General features: G+C 44.0%; 2 protein-coding genes across 5 annotated transcripts in view; one reads left to right on the top strand and one right to left on the bottom strand.

Annotated features, from left to right (window-relative positions):
- Lman2l (lectin, mannose binding 2 like) overlaps positions 1-21,118 on the top strand; it is a 30,165-nt gene extending 9,047 nt beyond the window's left edge. For 3 of the 4 annotated variants that reach the window (XM_042695486.1, XM_042695487.1, XM_042695488.1), the window contains 4 exons: positions 12,067-12,228; positions 12,324-12,438; positions 19,249-19,368; positions 19,682-21,118. In XM_042695486.1, coding sequence (XP_042551420.1) covers positions 12,067-12,228; positions 12,324-12,438; positions 19,249-19,368; positions 19,682-19,824 — 540 coding nt within the window. In that variant the 3' untranslated portion in view covers positions 19,825-21,118. Of the gene's footprint in view, positions 1-11,002; positions 11,036-12,066; positions 12,229-12,323; positions 12,439-19,248; positions 19,369-19,681 lie in introns of all 4 variants that reach the window. The other variant, XM_042695489.1, reaches the window with a different exon arrangement.
- A 1,992-nt stretch (positions 21,119-23,110) lies between these two features.
- Fer1l5 (fer-1 like family member 5) overlaps positions 23,111-25,340 on the bottom strand; it is a 61,034-nt gene continuing 58,804 nt past the window's right edge. Inside the window, exons 47-53 of the mRNA XM_042695359.1 lie at positions 25,020-25,115; positions 24,719-24,860; positions 24,401-24,500; positions 24,135-24,325; positions 23,889-23,998; positions 23,475-23,622; positions 23,111-23,389 (exon numbers count right to left, since the gene is read on the bottom strand). Of these exons, the coding sequence (XP_042551293.1) occupies positions 23,156-23,389; positions 23,475-23,622; positions 23,889-23,998; positions 24,135-24,325; positions 24,401-24,500; positions 24,719-24,860; positions 25,020-25,115 (1,021 nt within the window). The 3' untranslated portion in view covers positions 23,111-23,155. The remainder of the gene's footprint in view (positions 23,390-23,474; positions 23,623-23,888; positions 23,999-24,134; positions 24,326-24,400; positions 24,501-24,718; positions 24,861-25,019; positions 25,116-25,340) is intronic.

Genomic DNA, 25,340 nt, shown 5'->3' with positions numbered 1-25,340 from the left:
TGGGAATATAGCTTAGAGGTTGAGTTCTTGCCTAGCATATATAAAGTCCTGGGTTCAGCCCCTAGCATCCCTAGCATGGTTGTTTTTTTATGTTTTGTTTTGTGCTGGTACTGGGGCTTGAACTCAGGGCCTGAGTACTGTCCCTTAGGTTTTTTCCCTCAGGAGTGGTGCTCTACCACTTGAACCACACCTCCATTTCTGGCTGTTTTGCTGGTTAATGGAGATAAAAATCTCACAGGTTTTTCAGAGTTGGCTTAGAACCATGATTCTCAGCTCAGCTTCCTGTAGTCCAGCCAGGACTATAGGCATGAGTCACTGGCTCCTGGCCTGTTTTAGTTTATTTGGTTTAGTTTTATTTTGTTTTAAATAATACTGAAGTCTGTGGATGGACCTAGAATAAATCAAATGAGGTAAGCCAAGCTCAGAGACAAATGGCACATGTTTTTTCTCCCATGTGGAACCTAGATCTAAAATATAACTGGACATGATAACCCATAAGAGAACTCTAGACATTCATACACAGACCAAAGGAGAATGGATATGCTTAGGGGAGAAACCCAAAGGAACTCCTCTGAACATTAAAAATACTATTTATTGAAAAAAGCCTGAATTTTCAAAAATAATAAAGAACCTGGGGATATAGTTAGCTTTGTGGTAGAGTACTTGCCTAGCATGCACAAGACCCTGAGTTCAGTCCCCAGCACTGGGGGAAACACACACACACACACACACACACAAAACAGCAAAACAAAAGAAAACACAAAAACCCTCAAAAACTAATAAAAGCAGTTACTATGTATTATGTGGCTGATATGTGCCTAATACTTTGCAAATACTGCCTTTTCTTTCTTTTTTGGTTGTGGGGCTTGAATTCTGGGCCTGGGCGCTGTCCCTGAGCTCTTCGGCTTAAACTTGAGCCACAGCACTACTTCCAGTTTTCTAGTGATTTATTGGAAATAAGAGTCTCAGGGCCTTTTCTGCCTGCACTGGCTTTGAACCGTGATCCTCAGATCTCAGCCTCCTGAGTAGCTAGGATTACAGGCGTGAGCCATTGGCTCCCAGTGCACATTAGGTATTTTCATATGATCTGTGCAATTTCAGTTCTTAGAGTTTATATTCAGACTAGTAAGTATAGAAAGTATCTTCCTTTTGCAGGGTGCTGGTGGCTTACACTTCAAATAATATTACTCAGGAGGCTGAGATTTGAGACACCATGGTCCAAAGCCAACCTTGCAGAAAACTTTGCTACAATAAAGAACTTTCAAAAATAACCAGCAAACAATAGAGTTCTGCTTAAGTGGTAGAGTGCTAGCAGTCTTTCTTTCTATATCCTAACAATTTGGTACTCACTTGTAGGATAAAGTCAAATGGTTTGTCAGTGCATGGTTTACTTTTATATCAAACATAAAGGTGCCACGCATTGTTCAAGCACTTCTACATATGTTATTTACTATTATTTTTTTGTCAGTTGTGGAGCATGAACTCTAGGACTGGGCACTGCTCTCAGTTCTTCAGCTCAAGGCCAGTGCTCTAATACTTGATCCACTTCTGGTTTTCTGGTGGTTTATTGGAGTTAAGAGTCTCACAGACTTTACTGCCCAGGCTGGCTTTGAACCAGATCCTCAGATATCAGTCTTCTGAGTAGCTAGGATTATGGGTGTGAGCCACTGGTGCCCAACTTTGTTATTTACTTTATAATAACCCTTTGGGAGTAAGTTTGAGCTCTATTTTATGAATAAGAAACAAGTACTTCAAGAAAGCTTGTAAAACTTGTTAGTGTCCTGCAGACGGTGGATCTGACTCTTAAAAACTCCAGTTTTATTCATTATTGCAAGCACAACAGAAGAGAGTGACTATTAGTGGGTCTTTTGTCACTGTAAAAAAATATTTAAGAAACCCAACTTAGAGCAAAGATTTATTTGGAAACTTCTCTGAGGTTTCAATCTATGGTTGAATGGCTGGCTCCTTTGCTTTTAGGCTTGAGGCAGCTAGTGACAGAGGGAATCTGTTTAACTGAGGACAGCAGGAAGTAAAGAGACAAAGAAGGGCCTAGAAGGCAAGATAAATGACCCAGCAATTCCATTTATGGACTTAGAGCCAAGAGTAATGAAAACAGACAGACAGCTGGGTGCCAGTGGCTCATGCCTATAATCCTAGCTACTCAGGAGGCTGAGATCTGAGGATCAGGGTTCAAAGCCAGCCCAAGGATCAGGGTTCAAACCCAGCCCAGGATGGGGCTGGGAAAGTAGCTCAGCGGTAGAGTGCATGCCTTGCAAGCATGAGGCCCTGGGTTCGATTCCTCAGCACCACATAAACAGAAAAAGCCGGAAGTGGCGCTGTGGCTCCAGTGGTCGAGCGCTAGCCTTGAGCTGAAGAGCTGAGGGACAGCGCCCAGGCCCAGAGTTCAGGCCCATGACCGGCAAAAAAAAAAAAAAAAGCTAGCCCAGGAAAGAAAATCTATGACACTCTTATCTCCAGTTAACCACCATACTCTGTGGCTCAAGTGGTAGAGTGCTGTCCTTGAGCTGAATTGCTCAGGGACAGTGCCTAGGTTCAGAGTTCAAACCCCATGACTACAGAAAAAAAAAGATAGCATACACAAAGGCCTTTATATAAATGTTCATAGTAGCCAGGTACTGGTGGCTCATTCCTGTAATCCTAGTTAACTCAGGCAGCTGAGATCTGAGGATTATAGTTCAAAGCCAGCCGGAGCAGGAAAGTCTGTGAGTCTCTTATCTCCAATTAACTACCAGAAAACTGGAAGTGGTGCTGTGACTCAAGTGGTAGAGTGCTTGCCTTGAGCTGAAGAGTCCAGGGACAGGGCTTGGGTCCAGAGTTCAAGCCCTACAACCAGCAAGAAACAAAAAAATCATAACAGCCAGGTGCTGGTGGTTTATAACTGTAACATCTTAGCTACTTGGGAAGCTAAGATCCGATGATTATGGTTGGAAGCCAGCCAAGGCAGAAAAGTCCTGGAGACTTTATCTCCAATTACTTAGCAAAATGCCATACTAGTTGTATGTCTCATGGTGGTAGAGTGCCAGCCATGAGTATAAGATGCTGAGCAAGAGCTCAAAGCCCTAAATTAAAACCCCGTACTACCACAAAAAGTAAAATTCATAGCAGCCAAAGGAATTAGATAGACCTCAAATGTCCACCAGTGGATAAACAGCATGATGTAGTAATGTAATGGGATATCATACAACAATAAAAGGATACTGAAAGGTGCTTTTGTGTGGATGACCCTTAAAGATAATTTGCTAAGTGAAAGAAGCCAGTCATAAAAGAGCTACTTAATTAATGCATGTTCCCATGCATATGAAAGGTCCATAATAGTAAGATCTCTATATAGAGAAAAGTGGGTTAGTGCTTGTCTAGGGCTGGGGCACTATGGGGAAAGAAAGGGAAGATATTACTGGGCACAGAATATTTTTATGGAATGATAAAAATGTTTTGGAATCTATTGTGATAATCATAATCTTAACTCTGCGTATAACAAAGCCATTGAGGGGCTGGGAAGGTGGTTCAGTGGTAGAGTGCTTGCCTTGCATGCATGAGGCCCTGGGTTCAATTCCTCAGCACCACATAAGCAAAAAGAAAAAAGCCGGAAGTGGCGCTGTGGCTCAAGTGTTAGAGTCCTATCCTTCAGCTGAATTGCTGAGGGATAGCTCCCAGACCCCACAGTTCAGCCCCCACGACCGGACCCAAAAAAAAAAAAAAAAAAAAGCCATTGAATTATATACTCTGGATGAATTGTGGGTTATGTGAATTATATCTCATTATTACTGTTATTTTTACAATATTGATTAAAATATGACCAGCTCATCTTTTCTTGGCATCATGAATTCATCTGTATTGGAAATGGATCTTCCAGTTCTCAGCCTCCTGGTAGCTAGGATTATAGATGGCAGCTACTGATGCCTACTTTCCTCATTCCTACTACCCCTTATGACTTATCAGTTTCCAGCTACTACATTTTCTTAATCTTCATTCATAGATGCAATGTATTTTGATCTTTTTCACTCTCTAACATTCTTCTTTTACCCCCCCGTAGCTTCTTAAATTCTCTTGTTACCATTTAATTGAAATGCGTGTTTGTTTTCAGTCTTAGATGGGTTCACATTTTCCAGAGGAGACTCTTTTGGCTAGTACTGTGGAGCACATATATTCAGGCTTTCCTAAGAGTAAGACTAAGTTTGACTGAGAACTGGCTTTGGAAGGAAGTATGAAAGTATTAATGGCTTTTTGCTAGTACATAGTAAAGACAACGAGATGTTTCTTGTCTAAGACATTGAAAGAAGAAAGAGAAAGCAAGAGCTAGCAGTCTTTATGAACTTCAGTGTATGAACCTTAAATTTAAAGTTTGTTGATTTGGGGTATTCTATTAGGTCCTCTAGTTATTTGGTCTTGTGTCACAACTAAGATAAATGAGGTTAAAATCTTTTGATGAGTTTCTTAGATCATAATGATATTCAGTGTATGAAGGTCTTTGGTGCAGTTTGTGGGCATAGATGTGTCACTTTTCCATGTCTTCCAGTTGAGGAGTTAGGTGACCTGAGGTCAGAGTCAAGTATAGGTTAATGATAGTTTGGGGGCTAATGGCAGGAGCCTTCTCATGCTGCTTAGTAATATGTGAGCGTCACAGAGTCTTGTGGTTTTGCCTGGGGACAGCCTTAGGCCATAATCTTCCTACCTCTACCTCCTGAGTAGCTGAGATTATAGGCCTGTGCCACCATACCCAGACTTAGCATATGGTTTTGAAAGTTGAAAAGTGACAGGTCTGTCTGGAAATAGCATCAAAAGTTGTTTTAATGATCCGAGGGAAGGTAAAGTAGACAGGTCGGGGAGATGTTTTGCATCTAGTCATATAACAGAAGAGACATTTGTTTGTTAGTGCTTTGCAGGGTGGGGGAGCCCTGGTACCAGGGCTTGAACTCAGGGCCTTGCCCTATCACCTCAGCATATTTTTTTGCTCATGGCAAAATATGTCAATGCCAATGCATATATGTCTATTTTTTCCTCAACCAGCTAAGAGTAAGTAACCTCATTGATGCCTCCTTAATCTTAAATACTTAGTATATTTTACCTTAAAACAAGAAATTCTCCTACATAGTCCAGTGGTCAAAATTAGTAATAAAACGATAGCAAGGGGCTGGGAAGGTGGCTCAGTGGTAGAGTGCTTGCCTTGCATGCATGAGGCCCTGGGTTCGATTCCTCAGCACCACATAAGCAAAAAGAAAAAAGCTGGAAGTGGCGCTGTGGCTCAAGTGGTAGAGCGGCTAGCCTTGAGCTGAAGAGCTGAGGGACAGCGCCCAGGCCCAGAGTTCAGACCCCATGACTGGACCCCCCCCCAAAAAAAAAATGATAGCAAGATTATTATCTATCTTCAGGCCTTACTCAGATTTTACCAATTGTTGTTTATAGCAAAAGGAAGTCCTAGGTCTTATATTACATTCTATTGTAATCTCTCATCTGTTTTTTAATTTGGAACCACTTTGCAGTATTATTTTGTGTGTGTGTTTTAAGGTACATACTGGAAGTTCCAACTTTTTTTTTTTTTTCCAGTCCTGGAGCTTGAACTCAGGACCTGGGCACTGTCCCTGAGCTTCTTTTGCTCAAGGCTAGTACTCTACCACTTGAACCACAGAGCCACTTCTGGCTTTTTCTGTTTATGTGGTACTGAGGAATGGGAGCCAGGGCTTCATACATGCTGGGCAAGCACTCTACCACTAAGCCACATTCCCAGCCCTGACTTTTTTTTTTTTTTTTTTTTGGGGTCCGGTCGTGGGGCCTGAACTCTGGGCCTGGGCGCTGTCCCTCAGCTCTTCAGCTCAAGGCTAGCGCTCTACCACTTGAGCCACAGCACCACTCCGGCTTTTTTCTTTTTGCTTATGTGGTGCTGAGGAATCAAACCCAGGGCCTCAGGCATGCAAGGCAAGCACTCTACCACTGAGCCATCTTCCCAGCCCCCCAACTTATTTTTTAAAAATAGTACACGTGAGACATTTTTGGTGTATGCATGTGTATGCTTGTACTGGGGCTTGAACTCAGTACAAGCTCATTGTTGTCATTGAGCTTTTTTTATGGCTGGTGCTATGCCATTTAAGCTAAACTACTAGTTCTTGAAACACTTTTTATATTGAGATTTTTTTTTTTTCGGTTGTGGGGCTTGAACTCTGGGCCTGGGCACTGTCCCTGAGCTCTTCAGCTCAAGGAGAGTGCTCTACTGCTTGAGCCAAAGTGTCACTTCCAGTTTTCTGGTGGTTAATTGGAGATGAGTCTCATGGACTTTCCTTGCTTGGGCTGACTTTGAATAGTAATCCTCAGATCTCAGCCTCCTGAGTAGCTAGAATTACAGGCATGAGCCACTGATGCCCAGCTGTTGAGAGATATTGAAAACAATGGTTTTTTTTTTGTTTGTTTGTTTTGTTTTTGTTTTTGTCAGTCATGGGCCTGAACTCTGGGCCTGGGCGCTATCCCTCAGCTCTTCAGCTCAAGGCTAGTGCTCTACCACTTGAGCCACAGCACCACTTCTGGCTTTTTCTGCTTATGTGGTACTGAGGAATTGAACCCAGGGCCTCATGCATGCAAGGCAAGCACTCTACCACTGAGCCACCTTCCCAGCCCCTTGAAAACAGTGTAAATTCATCATCGAGTCAGGGCTTTGGAACCAGAGTGCTTGGTTTCAGACTTTGATTATTTTGCTAGTGAATACCTGGATTCTCTTGGACAAGCTTTCTTACCTGTGAGATGGAAACACTAATACTAACTATGGGGTTGTGAGAATTAAGGTTGAATGTATGTTCATTAGTACAGTGCCTGGCACAGAGGAAGCTCTCACTAATGGTAGCATTCTGTTCAAGGAGTAATTAGAGTCATTTACAAGCATCTTGGCAGTATCTGCTGTGTTGCCATTTTCTTTTTCTCTGCTCTTTCACATCTAGGTTCCAGAGAATGAGCCACAGCTTAGCAAAGAAGTATGGCTAGGGTTGGGAAATACTGACCTAAAACAAAAGTGTATGTAGGCTAGTTCATGAACTTGGCTTGTTGTGACAGTTTTCTCCAATCCAAGAATCAGAGCAGGCAAGGTGCCTGTGGCTCACGCTTGTAATGCTAGCTACTTATGAGCCTGAGATCTGAGGATCGCCATTCAAAGCCAGCCCAGGCAGGAACTTTTGTGAGACACCAGAAAACTGGAAGTGGTGCTGTGGCCAAGTGGTAAAGCACTCGCTTTCAGCTGAAGAGCTCAGGGACAGTGCCCAGGGCCAGAGTTCAAGACCCACAACCAAAAAAAAAAAAAGAATCAAAATAGTGAAGTGATTTTTTCATAAGTGCTAAATGTCTTCACTTCCTATTTTATGAAATGATGAGTTCATTCTTTTTTAGGAGAAGTTTAAATATGCTTTGTAAAATGATTGCTTTATTATAGATGATTGTTTTATCATTATTGTATTTTAACATACTTAATACGAATAATTTTAAAAAAGAAACTTAGGGCTGGGGATATAATAGCTCAGTGGTAGAACACTTGTTCAGTATGCATTAATTTAGCTTTTGGTTGAATATTTATTGATCTTTTTAATGTTAGACACCATACTAAAAGCTCTATACATGCCAGTTCATTCTCCTGATTAACCCTGTGAGCTCAGTGTATGACTTTCCCTGTTTCTAGTGAGGAAGTTGAATCTCAGAGAGGTGATACAGGCCACATAAAGACTGCAGTTCTGAATGGTGTGATGCAGTTAGAGCCTAACTCTCCTTTTGGCCTTTTCTTATTAGGGGTTCACAGCTTGTGTGCTTTGGACCTATAAAGTTTTTAACACAGACTCCATAGTCTACAAGCTTTGGATGTGTACATCTTCAATCAAGATGTGCTGGAAGTAAGATTAGCCTGTTAAGGGCTAGAGATAGAGCAAACACAGTGGCCAAACATACACAAGGCCCTGGGTTCTATCCCTAACAGCACCAAAATAACTTTTTTAAAAAAATTATATTTAGGGGCTGGGAATGTGGCTTAGTGGTAGAGCGCTTACCTAGCATGCATGAAGCCCTGGAAGTAGAAGTAGAAGCCCTGGAAGCCGGAAGTGGCACTATAGCTCAAGTGCTAGCTTTGAGCAAAAGAAGCTCAGGGACAGCATCAGGACCCTGAGTTCAAGCCCCATAACTGGCAAGAAAGAAAGAAAGAGGGCTGGGAAGTTGGCTCAGTGGTAGAGCGCTTGCCTTGCATGCCTGAGGCCCTGGGTTCGATTCCTCAGCACCACATAAGCAAAAAGAAAAAAAAGGCGGAAGTGGCGCTGTGGCTCAAGTGGTAGAGCGCTAGCCTTGAGCTGAAGAGCTGAGGGACAGAGCCCAGGCCCAGAGTTCAGGCACCACGACCAGACCTAAAGAAAGGAAGGAAGGAAGGAAGGAAGAAATTTGGTGGTTCACACCTTTAATTTTATCTACTCAGAAAGCTGAAATCTGAAGATTGTGGTCCAAAGCCAGTCTGGACAGAAAAATCTGATATTCTCATCTTCAGTTAACCACCAAAAAGCCAGAAGTGGAGCTGTGGCTCAAGTGATAAAAGTGCCAGCCTTGTGTGAAAATGCCAAGTAAGAACATGAAGCCCACAAAAAGAACTGATGTACAAATTGTTGGAAACATTTCTTGGTGCTACAAACAATAGGAAGGAGTTTCTTATTTCTGGTAATTCTTAAATTGGGAGTAAAATTGTCACATTGCCAGAATCATTGTAATTCTTCAACTGTTGGTACCAGTCTATTTTTTTAGAGAGGGAGAAAATCTGACATGTGAAATTAGTGGCTACCCAAAAAATGTTTGAAGAACTCCTGAGTAAGAATGGAATATAAGCTGGCATTTAACATCTTGTTGCTAATGTGAGGTTAAAAGTTGAGGGCCAAGTCATGAGTTGCTGAAGCAGACAAATTGCAGTGGAGGTGTGGGGCTGTCTAATGCAGCGTTGCACACATACGTACATATGTACATACACACACACACACACACACACCAGCCACAACTTTAAAAAATACATTCCTTTATAGATTTTGAGGCACCCACATGTATATGTAAATGAAAAGCTCACACATACATGTGCACACACTCACACACATACACCAGCAACAACTACTTTAAAATATATATAGAGAGAGAGTTTGGGGTACTCACATATATATGTAAATGAAAACTCCCCAGGGAGATTTTTTTTGTGTGCATATGTGGACTAATTCTGGGGCTTGAACTCACGACTTAGGTACTTATAACTGTTTTGCTCAAGGCTAGTACTCTACCACTTGAGCCACATCTTTACTTTCCACTTTTTGCTAGTTACTCAGAGATAGGAATCTCTGGAACTTTCCTGACTGGGATGACTTTAAACTTTGAGGTCCCAGTCTCCTGATTAGCTAGGATTATTTATGTGGCCACTGGTGTCAGACCCCAGATCTTTCTGAGGCCCAGTTTCTATCTAGCTGTTGAGGCCCGGCTTATACCTAGCTGGATAGTTGGATGCCACTGTAGCCTTAGAAAGATTAAGGTACCCTTAGACTAAGGATTTCTGTCCTGGGTACTTTATAAAGTTGCAGCTCACACTTCTTATCAAGGTTATTGTGTAACAAATGAAACAAGCCTTGGGGTCATCACAGCTCTTAGATTTCCCTCCCTCCCTCCTCTCCTAGGGCTGAGGATTGAACCCAGGTCTTCCCATGTCCTAGATAAGCACTCTACCACTGACCAACATTTCCATGCCTGCCGTGTGTGTGTGTGTGTCTGTGTGTGTGTGTGTGTGTGTGTGTTGTGTATGTACATACTTGGGCTGGTGCTCTGCTCTTTTTTGTTGTTGATCTGAATTCTGGGCCTGGGCGCTATCCCTCAGTTCTTCAGCTCAAGGCTAGCGCTCTACCACTTGAGCCACAGCGCCACTTCCAGCTTTTTCTGATTATGTGGTGCTGAGGAAACGAACCCAGGACTTCATGCATGCTAGGCAAGCACTCTCCCACAAAGCCACATACCTAGCCCCTTTGCCTGTTATTTTCATCATTGCCTTTATCACGATCAGAAATTATTTTATTTACCTATTTAGTTTGTGTCTTCCACTTGAAAGCAGCTACCTGGCTCATTTCCCATTGTTCCCCCAGCATCTGGAACAGTGTCTGGCTTGCAATGGGTTCTCACTAAGGATTAGAAGAGTGAAGGCTTTGGGCTCCACGCCTCACCTGTCCATCCCATGGATAAGGCTTAGTTGAACTTGGGCAGCTTTCTCTTGATGCTGGTAGCTTAGAGCTGTGGTAGCTTTCTGGAGCACAGCTAAATGTCCTTGAGCCTGGTGATTTCTGTAAATCTTTTTATGCTTTGACGCTCCCACGGAGCTTCTCCCTTCCCCTTGTGTTGTAGGTTAGAATGACAACAGTTATTTAGAAGTATATGTCCATAAAGCTCAATTAGAGGGTAAATGATCTCTGTGGATTAGGGTTAATTTCATAGTCTCTCAAAACAGTGGGATTTTTGTCTGCTGGGCAAGAGCTATATCCTGAGGCCCTGGGAAGTAAAAGACATTTCAAACTTAGAGAAACTTAGTCTCTCCCATCCTTCCACTTACTACAGAACTACAGTAATCTGAGTACAGGTAGACTTGTTTGTGGCTCTTGATTTCCAGAAACACAAGTGGCCAGTGTTAATACTGTGTGTTCTAAAGCTTCTACTAACTTCAGGAATCCTCCATGGGGGAGAGAAGTCTTCCCAGGGAACTCCTTTGAGAATTGATGACAGTAGCAGACCTTCTCAAAAAGATGTACAAGCAATTGTGCATATTGTTTTGCATATGATTTTGAGGGGTTCTAGGACCTGCTGAATGCTCCTCATGGACCCTGAAATTCTGTGGGGATTTAGATGATTTGTTCATCTATCACAGCAGAGTCATAGCTCTTCTATGGCTATTTCTTTCTGACTTGGTCTCCTGTCTTCTGTGCCCTCTTATTTTTTATAATAACCTGCTGGACCCTCTCAGGCCCAGAAGAGGCGATATTCTCCAGGAGTCCAGGTACTGGGTTCTTGACCCATCATGTCCATCCTTATTCTCATGTGTCCACAAAGCATTTGTTGCTGCTTAGAGTCCATGTGGCTGTTGTTTCAGGAGTCCACAGTCTGGTCTCCACTGCATCTCTACCTTGCATGTTGACCCTCTAGGACAAAGGGGAGCTCACCCAAGGAGCAGCATGCCACGTGTCACTTTCCCCTTCCTTCAGCCTGCATCTCAGGGCACTGGGCTCACTCTGGAATGGTTAGTTTATCAATTTTAAGGAAGAATGTTCTCCTACCACACTGTTGGAGACAGAGGACTTTAAAGTAGGAAACTGAGCAGGGTATAGGGAGGCTTTCCATTTTTTTCTGGAGGGGATTTGGAGTGAGGAAACTTTCCCTCTTATTATTACCATTATTAGAAGTTATCTATGATGGGCTGGAAAGTCTTGACTAAAAATAGTCATTGTAGTTGGATAAGCCCATCTGGCAGCCCTTTGCAGAGGTGCCTTCTTAGTCCTAATCATTCGGCATCATATACAGGTAGGATTTTAGAGTGTGAAAGAGCTATCTTGAATGGAAAGATTTCCCTGCCTAGTCAAATAGTTTCATGCTTTGCGTTGGCAAAAGGATAGGGCTGAAATAGAGACCTAGAAGAAAGCATTATAAATAATTTATTTCTCCAAGAAGCAGTTGGAGTTGATAGTTGTATATTCATGAAAAGGAAACCCTTAGTATTGGGCAGTATATAATTAGCAAATGAGGGGAGGAGGACTCAATTTTGACTCCAGAGACTGCCAGGGGCCATTTCAGGCCTACTCCAGATCTGAAGCAAGGTGGGTAAAGATGAATACGGAGTTCACTGGCTTCCGGGCCCATATCCTTGGAATGACCATCTGTATGTGGGTGCTTGGGGATTTGCTAATGAGGAGGCAGAGTGGTCCTCTGGTCTGCTGGAAAGCGCTCCGCTTATGATAAGCAAAACCCTTGTTTGTGCAGGCATTCCTAAAAGCTCTTCCTCACTGTCTTTGCACTTTCCTTTCTGTGTCCCAGCGGGTATTCCCTTACATCTCCACCATGGTGAACAACGGCTCCCTCAGCTATGATCATGAGCGGGATGGACGGCCCACAGAGCTGGGGGGCTGCACTGCCATTGTTCGCAACCTCCACTATGACACCTTCCTGGTGATTCGCTACGTCAAGAGGCATCTGACCGTGAGTTTCTCAATGAGGTCAGTTGGCAATGTGAGTTGTAACTCTTGTTCCTGTGGCCCACTCCTGATCTCTCTCTCTCTTTTTTTTAATTCTAGGTAATGATGGATATTGATGGCAAGCATGAGTGGAGGGATTGCATTGAGGTGCCTGGGGTCCGTCTGCCCCGGGGATACTACTTTGGCACTTCCTCCATCACTGGGGATCTCTCAGGTACTGCTGAGTATACTGTTACTTGCCCTGACTGAGACTTCTTCTCAATATACAGGTCTTAGTAAGGCCCCTCAAGGGGAGAACAAGATAAGCAGAGTTATGGGAAGTAAATGTCCTGAGAATGGTGTGTGTGTGTGTGTGTGTGTGTGTGTGTGTGTGTGTGTGTGTGTGTGTGTGTGTGTGTGTGTGTGTGTGTGTTATGGGAAGTAAATGTCCTGAGAATGCTGTGTGTGTGTGTGTGTGTGTGTGTGTGTGTGTGTGTGTGTGTGTGTGTGTGTGTTATGGGAAGTAAATGTCCTGAGAATGCTGTGTGTGTGTGTGTGTGTGTGTGTGTGTGTGTGTGTGTGTGTGTGTTATGGGAAGTAAATGTCCTGAGAATGCTGTGTGTGTGTGTGTGTGTGTGTGTGTGTGTGTGTGTGTGTGTGTGTGTGTGTGTGTGTGTGTGTGTGTGTGTTATGGGAAGTAAATGTCCTGAGAATGCTGTGTGTGTGTGTGTGTGTGTGTGTGTGTGTGTGTGTGTGTGTGTGTGTGTGTGTGTGTGTGTGTGTGTGTTTTGGGAGAATACCATAAATGCCCCAAAGCCCAGTTGTGCTTGGAACTAGCAAAACAGTTTGCTTCTTTATATAGGCAGCCCTTCCAGCCTGTTTTTGAGTTCCTGACTTTCTTATCTCAGTTGTCCTTTTCTCTTATCAATCTTGTTTTTTTCTATCTGCCAATATACCCAGCCTAGTCTCCTCCCCACCCCAACTTGAGGTGTTTGTGTCTGTCTGTTTTTTTTTTTTTTGCTTTTGACGAGTGTGGGGCTTGAAGTCTGGGCCTGGGCGCTGTCCCTCAGCTCTTCAGCTCAAGGCTAGCACTCTACCACTTGAGCTACAGCACCACTTCCAGTTTTCTGGTGGTTTTTGGAAATAAGAGTCTCATGGACTTTCCTGCCTGGGTTGGCTTTGAACCGTGATCTTCAGATCTCAGCCTCCTGAGTAGCTAGGATTACAGGTGTGAGCCACTGGTGCCCAGCTCTGTGTCTATGTTTTACTAGGTTGTTAAACCCACTTGAGCCTTACCTACAGCCCTACTTTTTGCTGGTTATTATGGAGATGGAGTCTAGTGGACTTTTCTCCTTATATTGGTGTCTGTTATCATCTAGATCTCAGCCTCCTGAGTAGCTAGAATTACAGATGTGTGCTGTGCCTGGCTTCCCTCTCTCTTAATAAAGCTGCTTTTCAACTCTGCCATCTCTCTTCTAACTAATCCTCCTTTTTTGCATAGACTTGAATGTGTTATATGTACAGTTGCTTTTGTTTCCTAGGCATTTTCCTTCTCACACATCATACTGGACCCATATCTTTACCTTGCTAGTAACACTGAAAAAACTAATTTCTGTTCTGTCACTATGCACCATGCTCTGTTAATGGCCTCTCTCCTCCTCAGCTAATTTTATCAGTCACTGAAACTGTTGCCTTCCTTAACTTCTGTGTTATCACTACCTGGCTCTTCTACTTTTCTGTCTCCTCTGCTTTCTCTTTCTGCTTATGCCCAATTCATAGCTTCCTTGATATGTTCATTGGGTCCCTTAGCTTTAGCCCCAGTCATAATGCCTTTGGTAAAGAGATAAGGAATAAACTTAGTTCTCTTGATACTTAATTTACTTTGAATAAATCTTGGTTTTGGAATAGATTGTTCTTGTGGCACAGTGGAAAAACAAGGACCCACCTGGAACTAGCAGTAGCTACTGAGCTCAGTCATCATTGCTAAGAGGAAATGTAGGTCCAATAATAACAGATTTTTCAGATAGTCTTGTTTTCAAGACAGACTGGAAATATGGATTTTATTTTTTCTGCTGGTCATGGGGCTTGAACTCTAGGGGGCTGGGCACTGTCCCTCAGCATTTCAGATCAAGGTGAGTGCTCTACTACTTGAGCCACAGTGCCACTTCTGGTTTTCTGGTGGTTAATTGGAGATAAGAGTCTCATGGGGACTTTCCTGCCAGGGCTGGCTTTGAACCGCAATCCTCAGATCTCAGCCTCTTGAGTAGCTAGGATTATAGACATGAACCACCTGCTCCTGGCTAGATTTTTTTTTGGGGGGGGCGGTCAGTCTTGGGTCTTGAACTCTGGACTTCAGTGGTGTCCTTGCACTCTTCAGCTTAAGGCGAGCGCTCTATCACTTGAGCCACAGCACTACTTCTGGTTTTATAGGGGTTTATTGGAGATAGTCTCATGGACTTTCCTGCCTGCACTGGCTTTGAACTGTGATCCTCAGGTCTCAGCCTCCTGAGTAGCTAGGATAAAAGGTGTGAGCCACTGGTTCCCAGCTTGGCTAGATTTTTAAAAATGAAATTTTATGGGCTATTTTTGGGTGTGGGGTGTGTATGCGCATGCATGCATACATGTGCATGTGCGTGTGCGTGCGTGAGTGCTGGTGCTTGAACTCAGGGCCTGGATGCTGTCCCCAGGCTTCTCTGCTCAAGCCTAGCTCTCAAGTAGTTGAACCACAGATTCACTCTGGCATTTTTGGTATGTAATTGGAGGCAAGAGTCTCATGGCCTTTCCTGTTCTGGCTGGCTTCAAATCAGGATCCTCACATCTCAGCCGCCTCATTAGGAAGAGCACCTGGATTATGTTTTTGTAATTTTTTTCTTTTAAATCCTACTCCTTAACAGCTAAATTTTTTAAAGCAGATTTATCATATAGTTTTTTTTTTTTTTTTGTCAGTTCTGGGGCTTGACTCTGGGCCTGGGCACTCAGCTCTTCAGCTCAAGGCCTAATAGTGTTCTACCACTTGAGCCACAGCACCACTGCCAGTTTTCTAGTGGTTAATTGGTGATAAAAGTCTCATGGACTTTCCTGCCTGGACTGGCTTTGAACTAGGATCCTTAGATCTCAGCCTCCTGAGTAGCTAGGATTACAGGTGTGAGCCACTGGCACCCGGCTTAAGATATTTTTTGAGAGGATCAGTGCTTGAACTCAGAGCCTTGCACTTACTTGGCTGGCATTCTACCACTTGAAACAAACTCTAGCCCAACATTGCTATGAGACTCCAGATCTCAGCCTTCTGATTAGCTAGGATTATATACTTAAGACATTGTCTTGTCAGTTTGAAGGGTTGGACAAATATTTACATCATTACAGTTTACATCTGTGTAAACCTCACACACAAAATCCAGAATATTTTTATCACTTGCCAGAAGTTGCCCTGCCCTTTGCCAGATCCCTCCCTTGCCCGGGACCCAAGCAGCTATGAATTAGCCTTTTGATACTTACAGAGATTTGTTTTGGGATATAAGAGTCTGATTCCTGTGCAGATCTAGCTTTAGCATAGGGACACAAGCTTGAGATCTTTGCCTTATAGTCTTGTTAGGTCACATATTTTCCTTTGAGCTTACAGATTTCTAGGTTAACCTCCTTATATAATTTCCTTCCCTCCCTCTCCAAGTTCCCTCCCTCCCTCTCTCTCCTTCTTTCCCTCCCTTTTTCTTTCCTTTTTTTGAGACAAGCTCTCTTTATTGGCTGTTTTTAGAAACTTGCAGAATAGCCAAGGATGACCTTGAACTCATACTTCTTTTATCTTAGCCTCCCAAGGGCTGAGATTACAGGCATGTTACCATGTCTGGCTCTAATTTTCAACTGAAGTCGTTCTGAACTAAAAATGACAAGTGATGATTTTTTTTTTTTGTTTAATCCCAAGGAGTCTTTTTAGTGATAATGCCTAAGTCTATGTTCTCTGTCCATACAATACCTTAAATGCAAATTATGTCTTTTTTGAAAGGTTTTCCTGCGCTTTTTGCCAGTCCTGGGGCTCAACTCAGGACCTGGGCACTGTCCCTGAGCTGCTTTTGCTCAAGGCTAGCACTCTGCCAATTGAGCCACAGCACCACTTCTGGCTTTTTCTGTTTATATGGTGCTGAGGAATCGAACCCAGGGCTTCATGCATTCTAGGCAAGCACTGTACCACTAAGCCACATTCCCAGCCCCTCCTACCCTATTTTTGTGTGTGTGTGGTTTTAAGACAGGGTTTGACCTCATGATCCTCCTGCTTGGCCTTCTGAGTGCTGGGATTACAGGCATACACCACCAACCTCTTACTTTTTGTAGAATGACTTGTTGAAAACTTCTGAGGCATTTAGAACATTTCCAGCTTGTCCCAAGCTTTGATTCTCCTACACTGTGAGGACTATTGCTCTAGCTTGTTATCCTGTCCCATGTTTAAATTCAGCTCTGACATCTACATTATTTTCCCAATTGAAGATAAGACCAGTCTGAGGATTTGCTAAAAATTCTAGCAATCAAAGCAGCTAGAAATGACTAGAAATCCAAGCCCCAATCAGTAACTAACCTTGCTGCAATGAGCACCCCTTGTACTTATATTTGTGTCCTTTTACCAATTCCCACTGAAAGGAAGAGAGCTTTCTTAATAAATGTCTGTGGCAGTAAATGTACAAGCCTGGAATTTCCCAGAAAATCAAGGAAGATACCAAAATCATATAAAAGGACTTAGTCACCAACTTGAATAGGCTTCCACTAACAAAGATGGGCTGAGTTAGTGCCAGTAGGAAGCTGAAAACAGGAGGATTGTAGTTTAAAACTAGCTTGGGCAGAAAAGTTCTTAAGACTTCTTCTCAACTTATAGCTGGTCACAGTGATTTACACCTGTCATCTGAGTTATGTGGGAAGCTGAAATTAGGAGGATTGTGGTTCCAGCTCAGCCCAAGCAGGAAAGTCTGAGGATTCATTTCAATCAATGGAAAGAAGCTGGTCATGATGATATATGCTGTCTTTCCAACTATGACAGGAAGTCTAAAATAGGTAGATTGACATCTAAATGGGGAAGGGGAATGTTGGTGGCCAGGAAATCCAGACCCTACCTCAAAAACAGTATAAAAAAGGGCTGGAAGCATGGCTTAGTGGTAGAGTATTGGACAAGCAAGCACTGATTTTAAACTTGGTGCTGGCAAAAAAGAAAAAATATGGATTGAGTTAAATATAAAATAATATGGGGCTGGGAAGGTGGCTCAGTGGTAGAGCGCTAGCCTTGCATGCATGAGGCCCTGGGTTCAATTCCTCAGCACCACATAAGCAAAAAGAAAAAAGCTGGAAGTGGCACTGTGGCTCAAGTGGTAGAGCCTTAGCCTTGAGCTGAAGAGCTGAGGGACAGTGCCCAGGCCCAGAGTTCAGGCCCCACGACCAGACCCCTCCCCCCCCCCCCCAAAAATAATATGACTGCATTGAAACACAGGAGATATGTTTAAAGCTCTGAGTTTATAATGATTGTTGTTTTTTTGGGGGGGGGGGGGTCCGGTCGTGGGCCTAAACTCTGGGCCTGGGCGCTGTCCCTCAGCTTTTCAGCTCAAGGCTAGCGCTCTACCACTTGAGCCACAGCGCCACTTCCAGCTTTTTTCTTTTTGCTTATATGGTGCTGAGGAATCGAACCCAGGGCCTCAGGCATGCAAGGCAAGTGCTCTACCACTGAGCCACCTTCCCAGCCCAATGATTGGTTGTTTTTTTTTGTTGTTGTTGTTGTTCTTTGTCGGTCGTGGGGCCTGAACTCTGGGCTTGGGCACTGTCCCTCAGTTCTTCAGCTCAAGGCTAGTGTTCTACTACTTGAGCCACATAGGTACTTCTGGCTTTTTCTGCTTATGTGGTGCTGAGGAATGGAACCTAGGGCCTCAAGCATTCAAGGCAAGCACTCTACTACTGAGCCACCTTCCCAGCTCCTATGATGATTGTTTTAAGAGAAAAAAGTCAGCTGTGGTTGTATATACCTGTAAGCTTAGCGCACTGAAGGCTGAGGCAGAAGGATCATAAGTTCAAGTCCAGCCTAGGCTATGTAACAAGACCTTGTCTAACTAGATACATACATACATATACATGTATGTCTCTAATTGTGTGTGTGTGTGTGTGTGTGTGTGTGTGTGTGTGTGTGTTTGTGTGTGTGTGTGTGCGTGCTTGCGTGCGTGCTGGTCCTGGAGTTTGAACTCCAGGCCTGGGCACTGTCCCTGAGCTTCTTTTGGTCAAGGCTAGCATTCTACTGCTTAAGCCACAGCTCTGCTTTCAGCTCTGCTTTTTTGGTGGTTAATTGGTGATAAGAATCTTACAGACTTTCCTGCCTAGGCTGGCTTTGAACCATGTTCCTCAGATCTCAGCTTCCTGAGTAGCTGGGATTACAGCCATGAGCCAACAGCACCCAGCTTGTTTGATCTTTTATCTGGCAATATTAGGAAGATTCAGTGTCACAGTTCCAGATGCCACAAAGAAATAGCCAGTATCCAGAAGGTGATTATCTCCCAAGGCAGTAACAGTTCCCTACCTATGACTCAAACAGATTCAAGAGATCTTTTCCTATCTGTGCACGTGTGTGTGTGTGTGTGTGTGTGTGTGTGTGTGTGTGTGTGTGTGTGTGTGATCTTCATGAGGGAAAAAGAAGCTGTATGTGTCTTCTATGTGTCTTCTCACTCCTAGAAGGTTTATATATCCTCTTCACTATTATCCTCTTCACTATTGTCCCTACAGCTTTTTAAATTAGATAATGCATTGTTTGTCAGTAAAAACTTAAGTGAAGAATATAGAATATGATCCCATTCTTTATTTTTAGATGAGAAAATGGCTTTATCTCCAATTAACCACTAGAAAACCGAAGTGGTGCTATGGCTCAAGTGGTAGAGTGCTAGTCTTGAGCTGAAGAGCTGAGAGACAGCACCCAAGCCCAGAGTTCTAGTCCCATGACCAACAACAACAACAAAAACTTGAACAAAATACTAACCCCAAAACTTTTTGAGGTGACTAGAGTAATTATTCTTCTTGCTTTCGTCTCTAGATAATCATGATGTCATTTCCCTGAAGTTATTTGAGCTGACAGTGGAGAGGACTCCAGAAGAAGAGAAACTGCATCGAGATGTGTTCCTACCCTCAGTGGACAATATGAAGCTGCCTGAGAGTGAGTATGGGATCCTGGGAAATGCTCCCATGGTTACAATATTGATGAAATCTGGGTGACTTGCACTTGCAGCTTTCAGGGTGGATTCCTTTCTCTGTGGAATATTTGTATCACTTCCCACTTGTCCTTCCATTACAGATATTTAGCAGGTGTGCTGATTCACTTTTAAATTGAACTACCTGGAAAGGGGAAGTCTAAACTCTTATTCCAGAAGGGGGCACCAAAAACTGGGGTCTAGGTAGCTTAAGATCCTTCCCTTCTTGGTGGGCTTCATGTTTCTGATTTGTTGTTTTTTTTTTTTTTGCTTCCTTAGTGACAGCTCCACTGCCTCCCTTGAGTGGCCTGGCTCTCTTTCTCATCGTTTTTTTCTCCTTGGTGTTTTCTGTATTTGCCATTGTTATTGGCATCATACTCTACAACAAATGGCAGGAACAGAGCCGAAAGCGGTTTTACTGAACTCTGCTGTTGGTACCCTGTCTGTGACTATCACCCATGAAGTGTGGGAATAGCAGGTACTGGCCTGAGCACACAGCCTGGCAGATCTACTTCAGACCGCAGCAGCTTGTCAGGAACTGTGTCCATCACTGGAGTTTGAATGCAAGGACCCTTTATCCCCAGGGACATCTAACTGGTCCAGGAAGTCACCCATCTAGGGCAGTGCTGCTGTGATGTGCCTTTCCCTGAAGTCCTCTTCCACTTGGAAATTTAGAGTTGTGAAGAGAATACATACATATTCTGATGCCAAAATCGCAGAACAGAATTGGATAGTCTGGGCATGGACTGGACTCAGCAGGCCTTTCTACTCTTTTTAAGTCAACAAATAGAAAACCAGAACTCATACCTTCTGGATATCCATTTATTGGTTTTTGCTTTTTGCACATGCTTCTTTTTGAGATTTCCTTGGAGATCTGAATGGAAACATCTTCTTGCCTCCCTTTCTGCCTCCATTCACTGTCTTTTCAATGTGCATCCTGAGACAAATACCCAAAATACATTTGGGTATTTTTTTTGTTGCGTTCTGGAGCTCTAGAACAAACTTAGGTTTCACCGATCCTCATTAGGTGGACCTAGGGCTCTTTGCTTTTTAGCCTGTTGCTCCAGCCTCTCTTCTCTAGCCAGGTTCTTGAGTCTTGTTGTGTCTGCGGCCTTCCTATCCAATCCCTCAGGCCCTTGGTGAAGACTGAAGTCCTTGTGCAAGTTAAGAGAAGCTTGGGAGACTTCATAGGTGCCATGAGATTAACTGTGAAACTGATGAGTTCTAGGTTTGACTCAGAGTGAACATTTGTCATTTGCTCTAATCAGGTGGAGGTATTTCTGGACTTTAGTGTATCCACTTAAACTGCATGTTTTTTGTTTATCATGGTTTTTGGAATCTCACTTTGAACATTGGAAGTATAAAGAAGCTCTTATTATTACTTGGTTTTGGACACTCCCCCAAGAAGAAATTTGGCTCCTTTGTCCTAAAGGAGAAGAAACAGCTGCTGTTTTATGTTGCAAGAATGGGAGCAAATGGCCTTTATCCTGTGCCTGGAAGAGTTTGTGGTAATTGAGCAGAACAGCCTGAGTACTGTTTTTGTGTCAGCCCTTATTTCAATGCCTTATCTGAAAGGAGTCACACGCTGCTCACCTGTCTGCCCTGTGATTAAATGGTTAGAAGCTAGTGTTTCCCTAGAGGACATGAAACTGAACTTTCTTCTGGGCCTCTGTAGCCTAAGAAAATTCTTAAAGTGGCTGATATAACCAATCATGAGCCTTTGACTCAGTGTCTTCCTTTCTAGGGGAGGTCTAAGCCTTTTTTTTTTTTGTCAGTCATGGGGCTTGAATTCTGGGCTTGGGTGCTGTCCCTTAGCTCTTCAGCTCAAGGCAAGCGCTCTACTTGAGCCACAGCACCACTTCCAGTTTTCTGGTGGTTTATTGGAGATAAGAGTCTCTGGGACTTTCCTGCCCGGGTTGGCTTTGAACTTCGATCCTCAGATCTCAGCCTCCTGAGTAGCTAGGATTACAGGTGTAAGCCACCAGTGCCCGGCCTAAGCCTTTTCTTGAGTTTCAAGTACTTCAACTCTTTGGGATTGACCAAGCCCTCAGTTTATACCAGAAGGAAGGGGTTACCTTGGCTGTGGATAGGTATTCTTTTTCTTCAGCCCTCTTTCTTTGTGCTTGATTAATATAGCACAAATGTAACTAAACTTTAAGTGCAGCACAGAATATCTTGCCCTCCTTCAGGTGAGATAAAAGTAGGTGCAGATGGATGGTCTCCTAATATCTTTCCCACAAAGCAGAATATCAAGGGAGCCAGATGACAAATTGTGATCTAGAACTTGGTCTTAGGACCAGGAAAACTGAAAAAGCAAATGACTGTTTTGCCTATTTTTGACTTCACAGGCAAGCTGAATTGGCTTGTGTGGCTGGATTGGCTTGTGTGGAGAGATTGAATTGGCTGGAGACTAGGTGGAGCTCTTGAAGTGCCAGGGTAGTTGTATAGAAGGGAGGGTCTAGTCATAGAAAGGAGATTGGGGAGGAGGGGAAGGGGAGAAGAGAGAGAGAACCAGTGGGTTTGTATAACTTCAGCTCATGAGCACTTTGAAACTTTTTTTTTTGGGTCCGGTCGTGGGGCCTAAACTCTGGGCCTGGGCACTGTCCCTCAGCTCTTCAGCTGAAGGCTAGCGCTCTACCACTTGAGCCTCAGCGCCACTTCTGGCTTTTTTCTTTTTGCTTATGTGGTGCTGAGGAATCGAACCCAGGGCCTCATGCATGCAAGGCAAGTGCTCTACCACTGAGCCACCTTCCCAGCCCCTGAAACTTTTTTTTTTTTTTGGCTAGTACAGGGACTTGAATTCTGAGCCTCATGCCCTTGGCTTTCTTGTTCACAACTGGCACTCTGCCATGTGAGCCACACCTCCACTTCTGGCTTTTTGCTGGATAATTGGAGTTAAGAGTCTCAAAGATTTGTCTGAGCTGTGTCAGAACTGCAATCCTCAGATTTCAGCCTCCTGGGTATATGGGATTACAGATATAAGCCACTGGTGCCTGCACCTTGAGGCTTTTTAAGGAGGGCCAGGAAGATGTCACTTATAGTCCCCACCCAACCTAGGGGATTAGGCTTCTGTCCTTTGAGAAACATGTTGCACAAGAAAACCATTCAACCTAGGGCTGGGGATGTAGTTGAAGTAGTACAAGGTTCTAGGTTCAAGCCCTAATCCTAAAAGAAAACAAAACCCACCCATCCTAGCCTTGTATGTCCTGCTCTGGCTCCTGCTTTTTGTTATAGAAACAAATTCTTCCATGGTGAGTGAGACCAGATATTTTTCTAGGTATTATAACCCTAAAGTGTGTGCTAGAACCTGGTTAGTGGCGTAGTGCTTGTGCACGTGTGCCTAGTGTAAGAGCAGTAGCCTTAGTATGCTGCTCACTCATTAGCGTCACTTTCCTACAGTCATTCTTTCCTTCCTTTCCTCTGATGTCAGAGGCTTTTAGTGTATAAGAGGACTAGAAGTACACAAAGGTGACTGATGGTGTTCCTTGACTGAAGAGCTGACGATTTCAGCCTTGCCTATTGTCTTCAACCTTTCCAACCCCAAGTTACAAGGTGACTTTATTTATAAAACTTGTGTATTTCAGTGGCTGGAAAAAAATTACAGGTTGCTCTTTTTATTGTAAATTCTTTCCAAAAAATAGAATATGTACAAGCCCCTTGTATATGTCTTAGAACAGAAACAGGAAACTGGTAGGAAGGCCAGAGGCTGGTGGTAAGCAGGAGATAAGCCAGCCCAACATGGACAAATTAGTCTTATGGAGCTACAAGTTCTAGGAAGTCTGGGAAGATAAGACTTTGGTAATTCTTGGAATTACCTCCTTCCTGGAGGAGTAGTGTTGTTGTTTGGTCTGCAGTAGTCTGTAAGTTTGGATGTTGGAGGTCAGAGAAGTTGTCCCCGCTGGTGTTTTGGGAATTGATGAGATTGATTATTTTAATAGGAGGATACATCCGAAGTTCAGGTTTGACTAAGCTCATGGCCAAATAGTTCTAGAAGAGACCACAGAGTTAGCCCAAAGTCATCATCCCCAAAGCCACCAGTACCTTTGTCTCTGTCCCCAGGATTCTCACTCACCGGAGTTGCGTAGATAAAGTTGAACAGTACAAACAGTCCAACCAATATGATGAAGGCCACTAGGATTTTGAAGCGGTAGCGTTTGCAGCAAGCGAGGCACACATTTTTAATAGGTGACCGCAACCACATGAAAGCGGTGTCACTGCGTCTGTCCATGGTAGGAGATGCCAGAGAATGAAGGGCAGAAAGAACCTTCGGATCTATGATCCAAAGCAGAAGAGCTTTCTTTCTTTTGGGGTGGGGGAGGGTCACTTGCTCCCCCCCTAACTTCTCAAGTCCGCTGTCTTCTATTATAACTGAGCTATCTGGCAGGAAGTAATTACCCATATCCACTTGTAGGCCCACTGATCATCATCCCATACAAATTGAAACAAGAAAAAGGTATTTTATGCCTCTGACTAATAGAGCCCTTACAAGGGAGGATGAAGAGTAGGGTATTGGTTGGGTTCCGATTGACCTCGTCCAGCTGGCCTGATTAAGGCATCTTTCTCTGTCAGGATCTCCAGAGACATCTTCACTTTACCCTAGAGATAACACAGGTGGTAGGCTAGGTCAGACGTAAGGGCATGCTGGACTACTCCCTAGCATCCAGAAAGGAAAAGGACCCCAGCAGTTACGTGACAGCCGTTCTAGTCGGTAGACATCCTCCCCAGTTCCTACCGACAAGCGCCATTTGTTCCCATCTTGGACCTGGCAAGGCCACCATCCAGTTACAGTCATCTTCTTAAAGAGGGAGAAGCGCTTGTGTTGGCGGTAGGGCCACTTGGGATTAGTATCCATCATCCTGAGGGAACATTGCTTGGAGGTGCGGGCCGGAAAGGGCATATCTGATAAATCCAGCTCCAGGACCCCTGAGCCCAGAAAAATGCCATTAGTAAGAAGCAGCTCCCTGTCCTGTGGTCACAAGCCCTATGCTAGTATCTCACCTATGAAGTCATCACTGGAGAAGAAGTCATTGTCCCAGATCTGAATGATGAGCCGGGCTGGAAACTTCATTGATGTGGGGTCCAGGCTCCATATATAATCCTGGAGGACAGCAGAAGGGCATGTCACTAGTCTGTTTCCTTGACATTTCCCTTGGACACCTACCCAGCAGTGATGGACTTATCACCATCAAAGAAGAGTACTTCTGCCTAAGGACACATTCCTAATGTTCTGTTACAACTTGTATTCTCTGGAAGGAGCTGGGAAGGAGGAACTTCAAGACCCTAGGCTCCGCCCCTTCACCCCACCACACCTATTACCTTCTGGCTCTGGACACACATGCACTCTGCCGCCAGGTAGTCCATGGTGAAGATGAACCTCCAGTTGAAGTTGCCTTCCCCAGTCATGGAGTGGTAGTGGACATCTGTCTTCTGCATGTCCTTCTCTATCCCAAATAACCACCTAGGGACAGAATCCTTTCACCTGGCATTCATGAGTATGCCCTCCCCGCCCCGCTTCCTGCCAGCCACAAGTAGTAGTGGAGAGAAATCTCCCCCTTGGGATTAGAGGGTGGCTGAAGTAGGGGGATTGATGGGCTCTACTGGGGCCCTTTCTCCTCACCCTTTGACGTAGATGTCGCTCATCTTGTCTCTACTTAAAGTCTCATGCACCAGGTCCACGTGGTTAGTTTGCCAGATAATGCAGCGCAGCTCATACCTGCAGCCACTGTGCTCTGAGGCTTTGCTGAGGGTTATCTCCCCAGCTGCAGCCTTAGTGAAGGAGGCTAAGGCCTGAAAGCTGCCTTCTGTGCTTTTGCTGAATTTGGGAAACTTAGAAAGCTCTTAGTAGAGCTTCATAAACTGTTTCCAGGAATAAATTATGGCCACTCAAGGGTGTGAGGGCTGAACTGAGATGCAGCCAATGAGAATAGGGTCATTACTT

Source organism: Dipodomys spectabilis, unplaced genomic scaffold (genome assembly GCF_019054845.1).
Source record: "Dipodomys spectabilis isolate Male_0828 unplaced genomic scaffold, ASM1905484v1 ptg000187l, whole genome shotgun sequence".
NCBI classification, from domain to species: domain Eukaryota; kingdom Metazoa; phylum Chordata; class Mammalia; order Rodentia; family Heteromyidae; genus Dipodomys; species Dipodomys spectabilis.
Note: the sequence above shows the minus strand (reverse complement) of the source record. Positions and strands in the feature narration are given on the sequence as shown.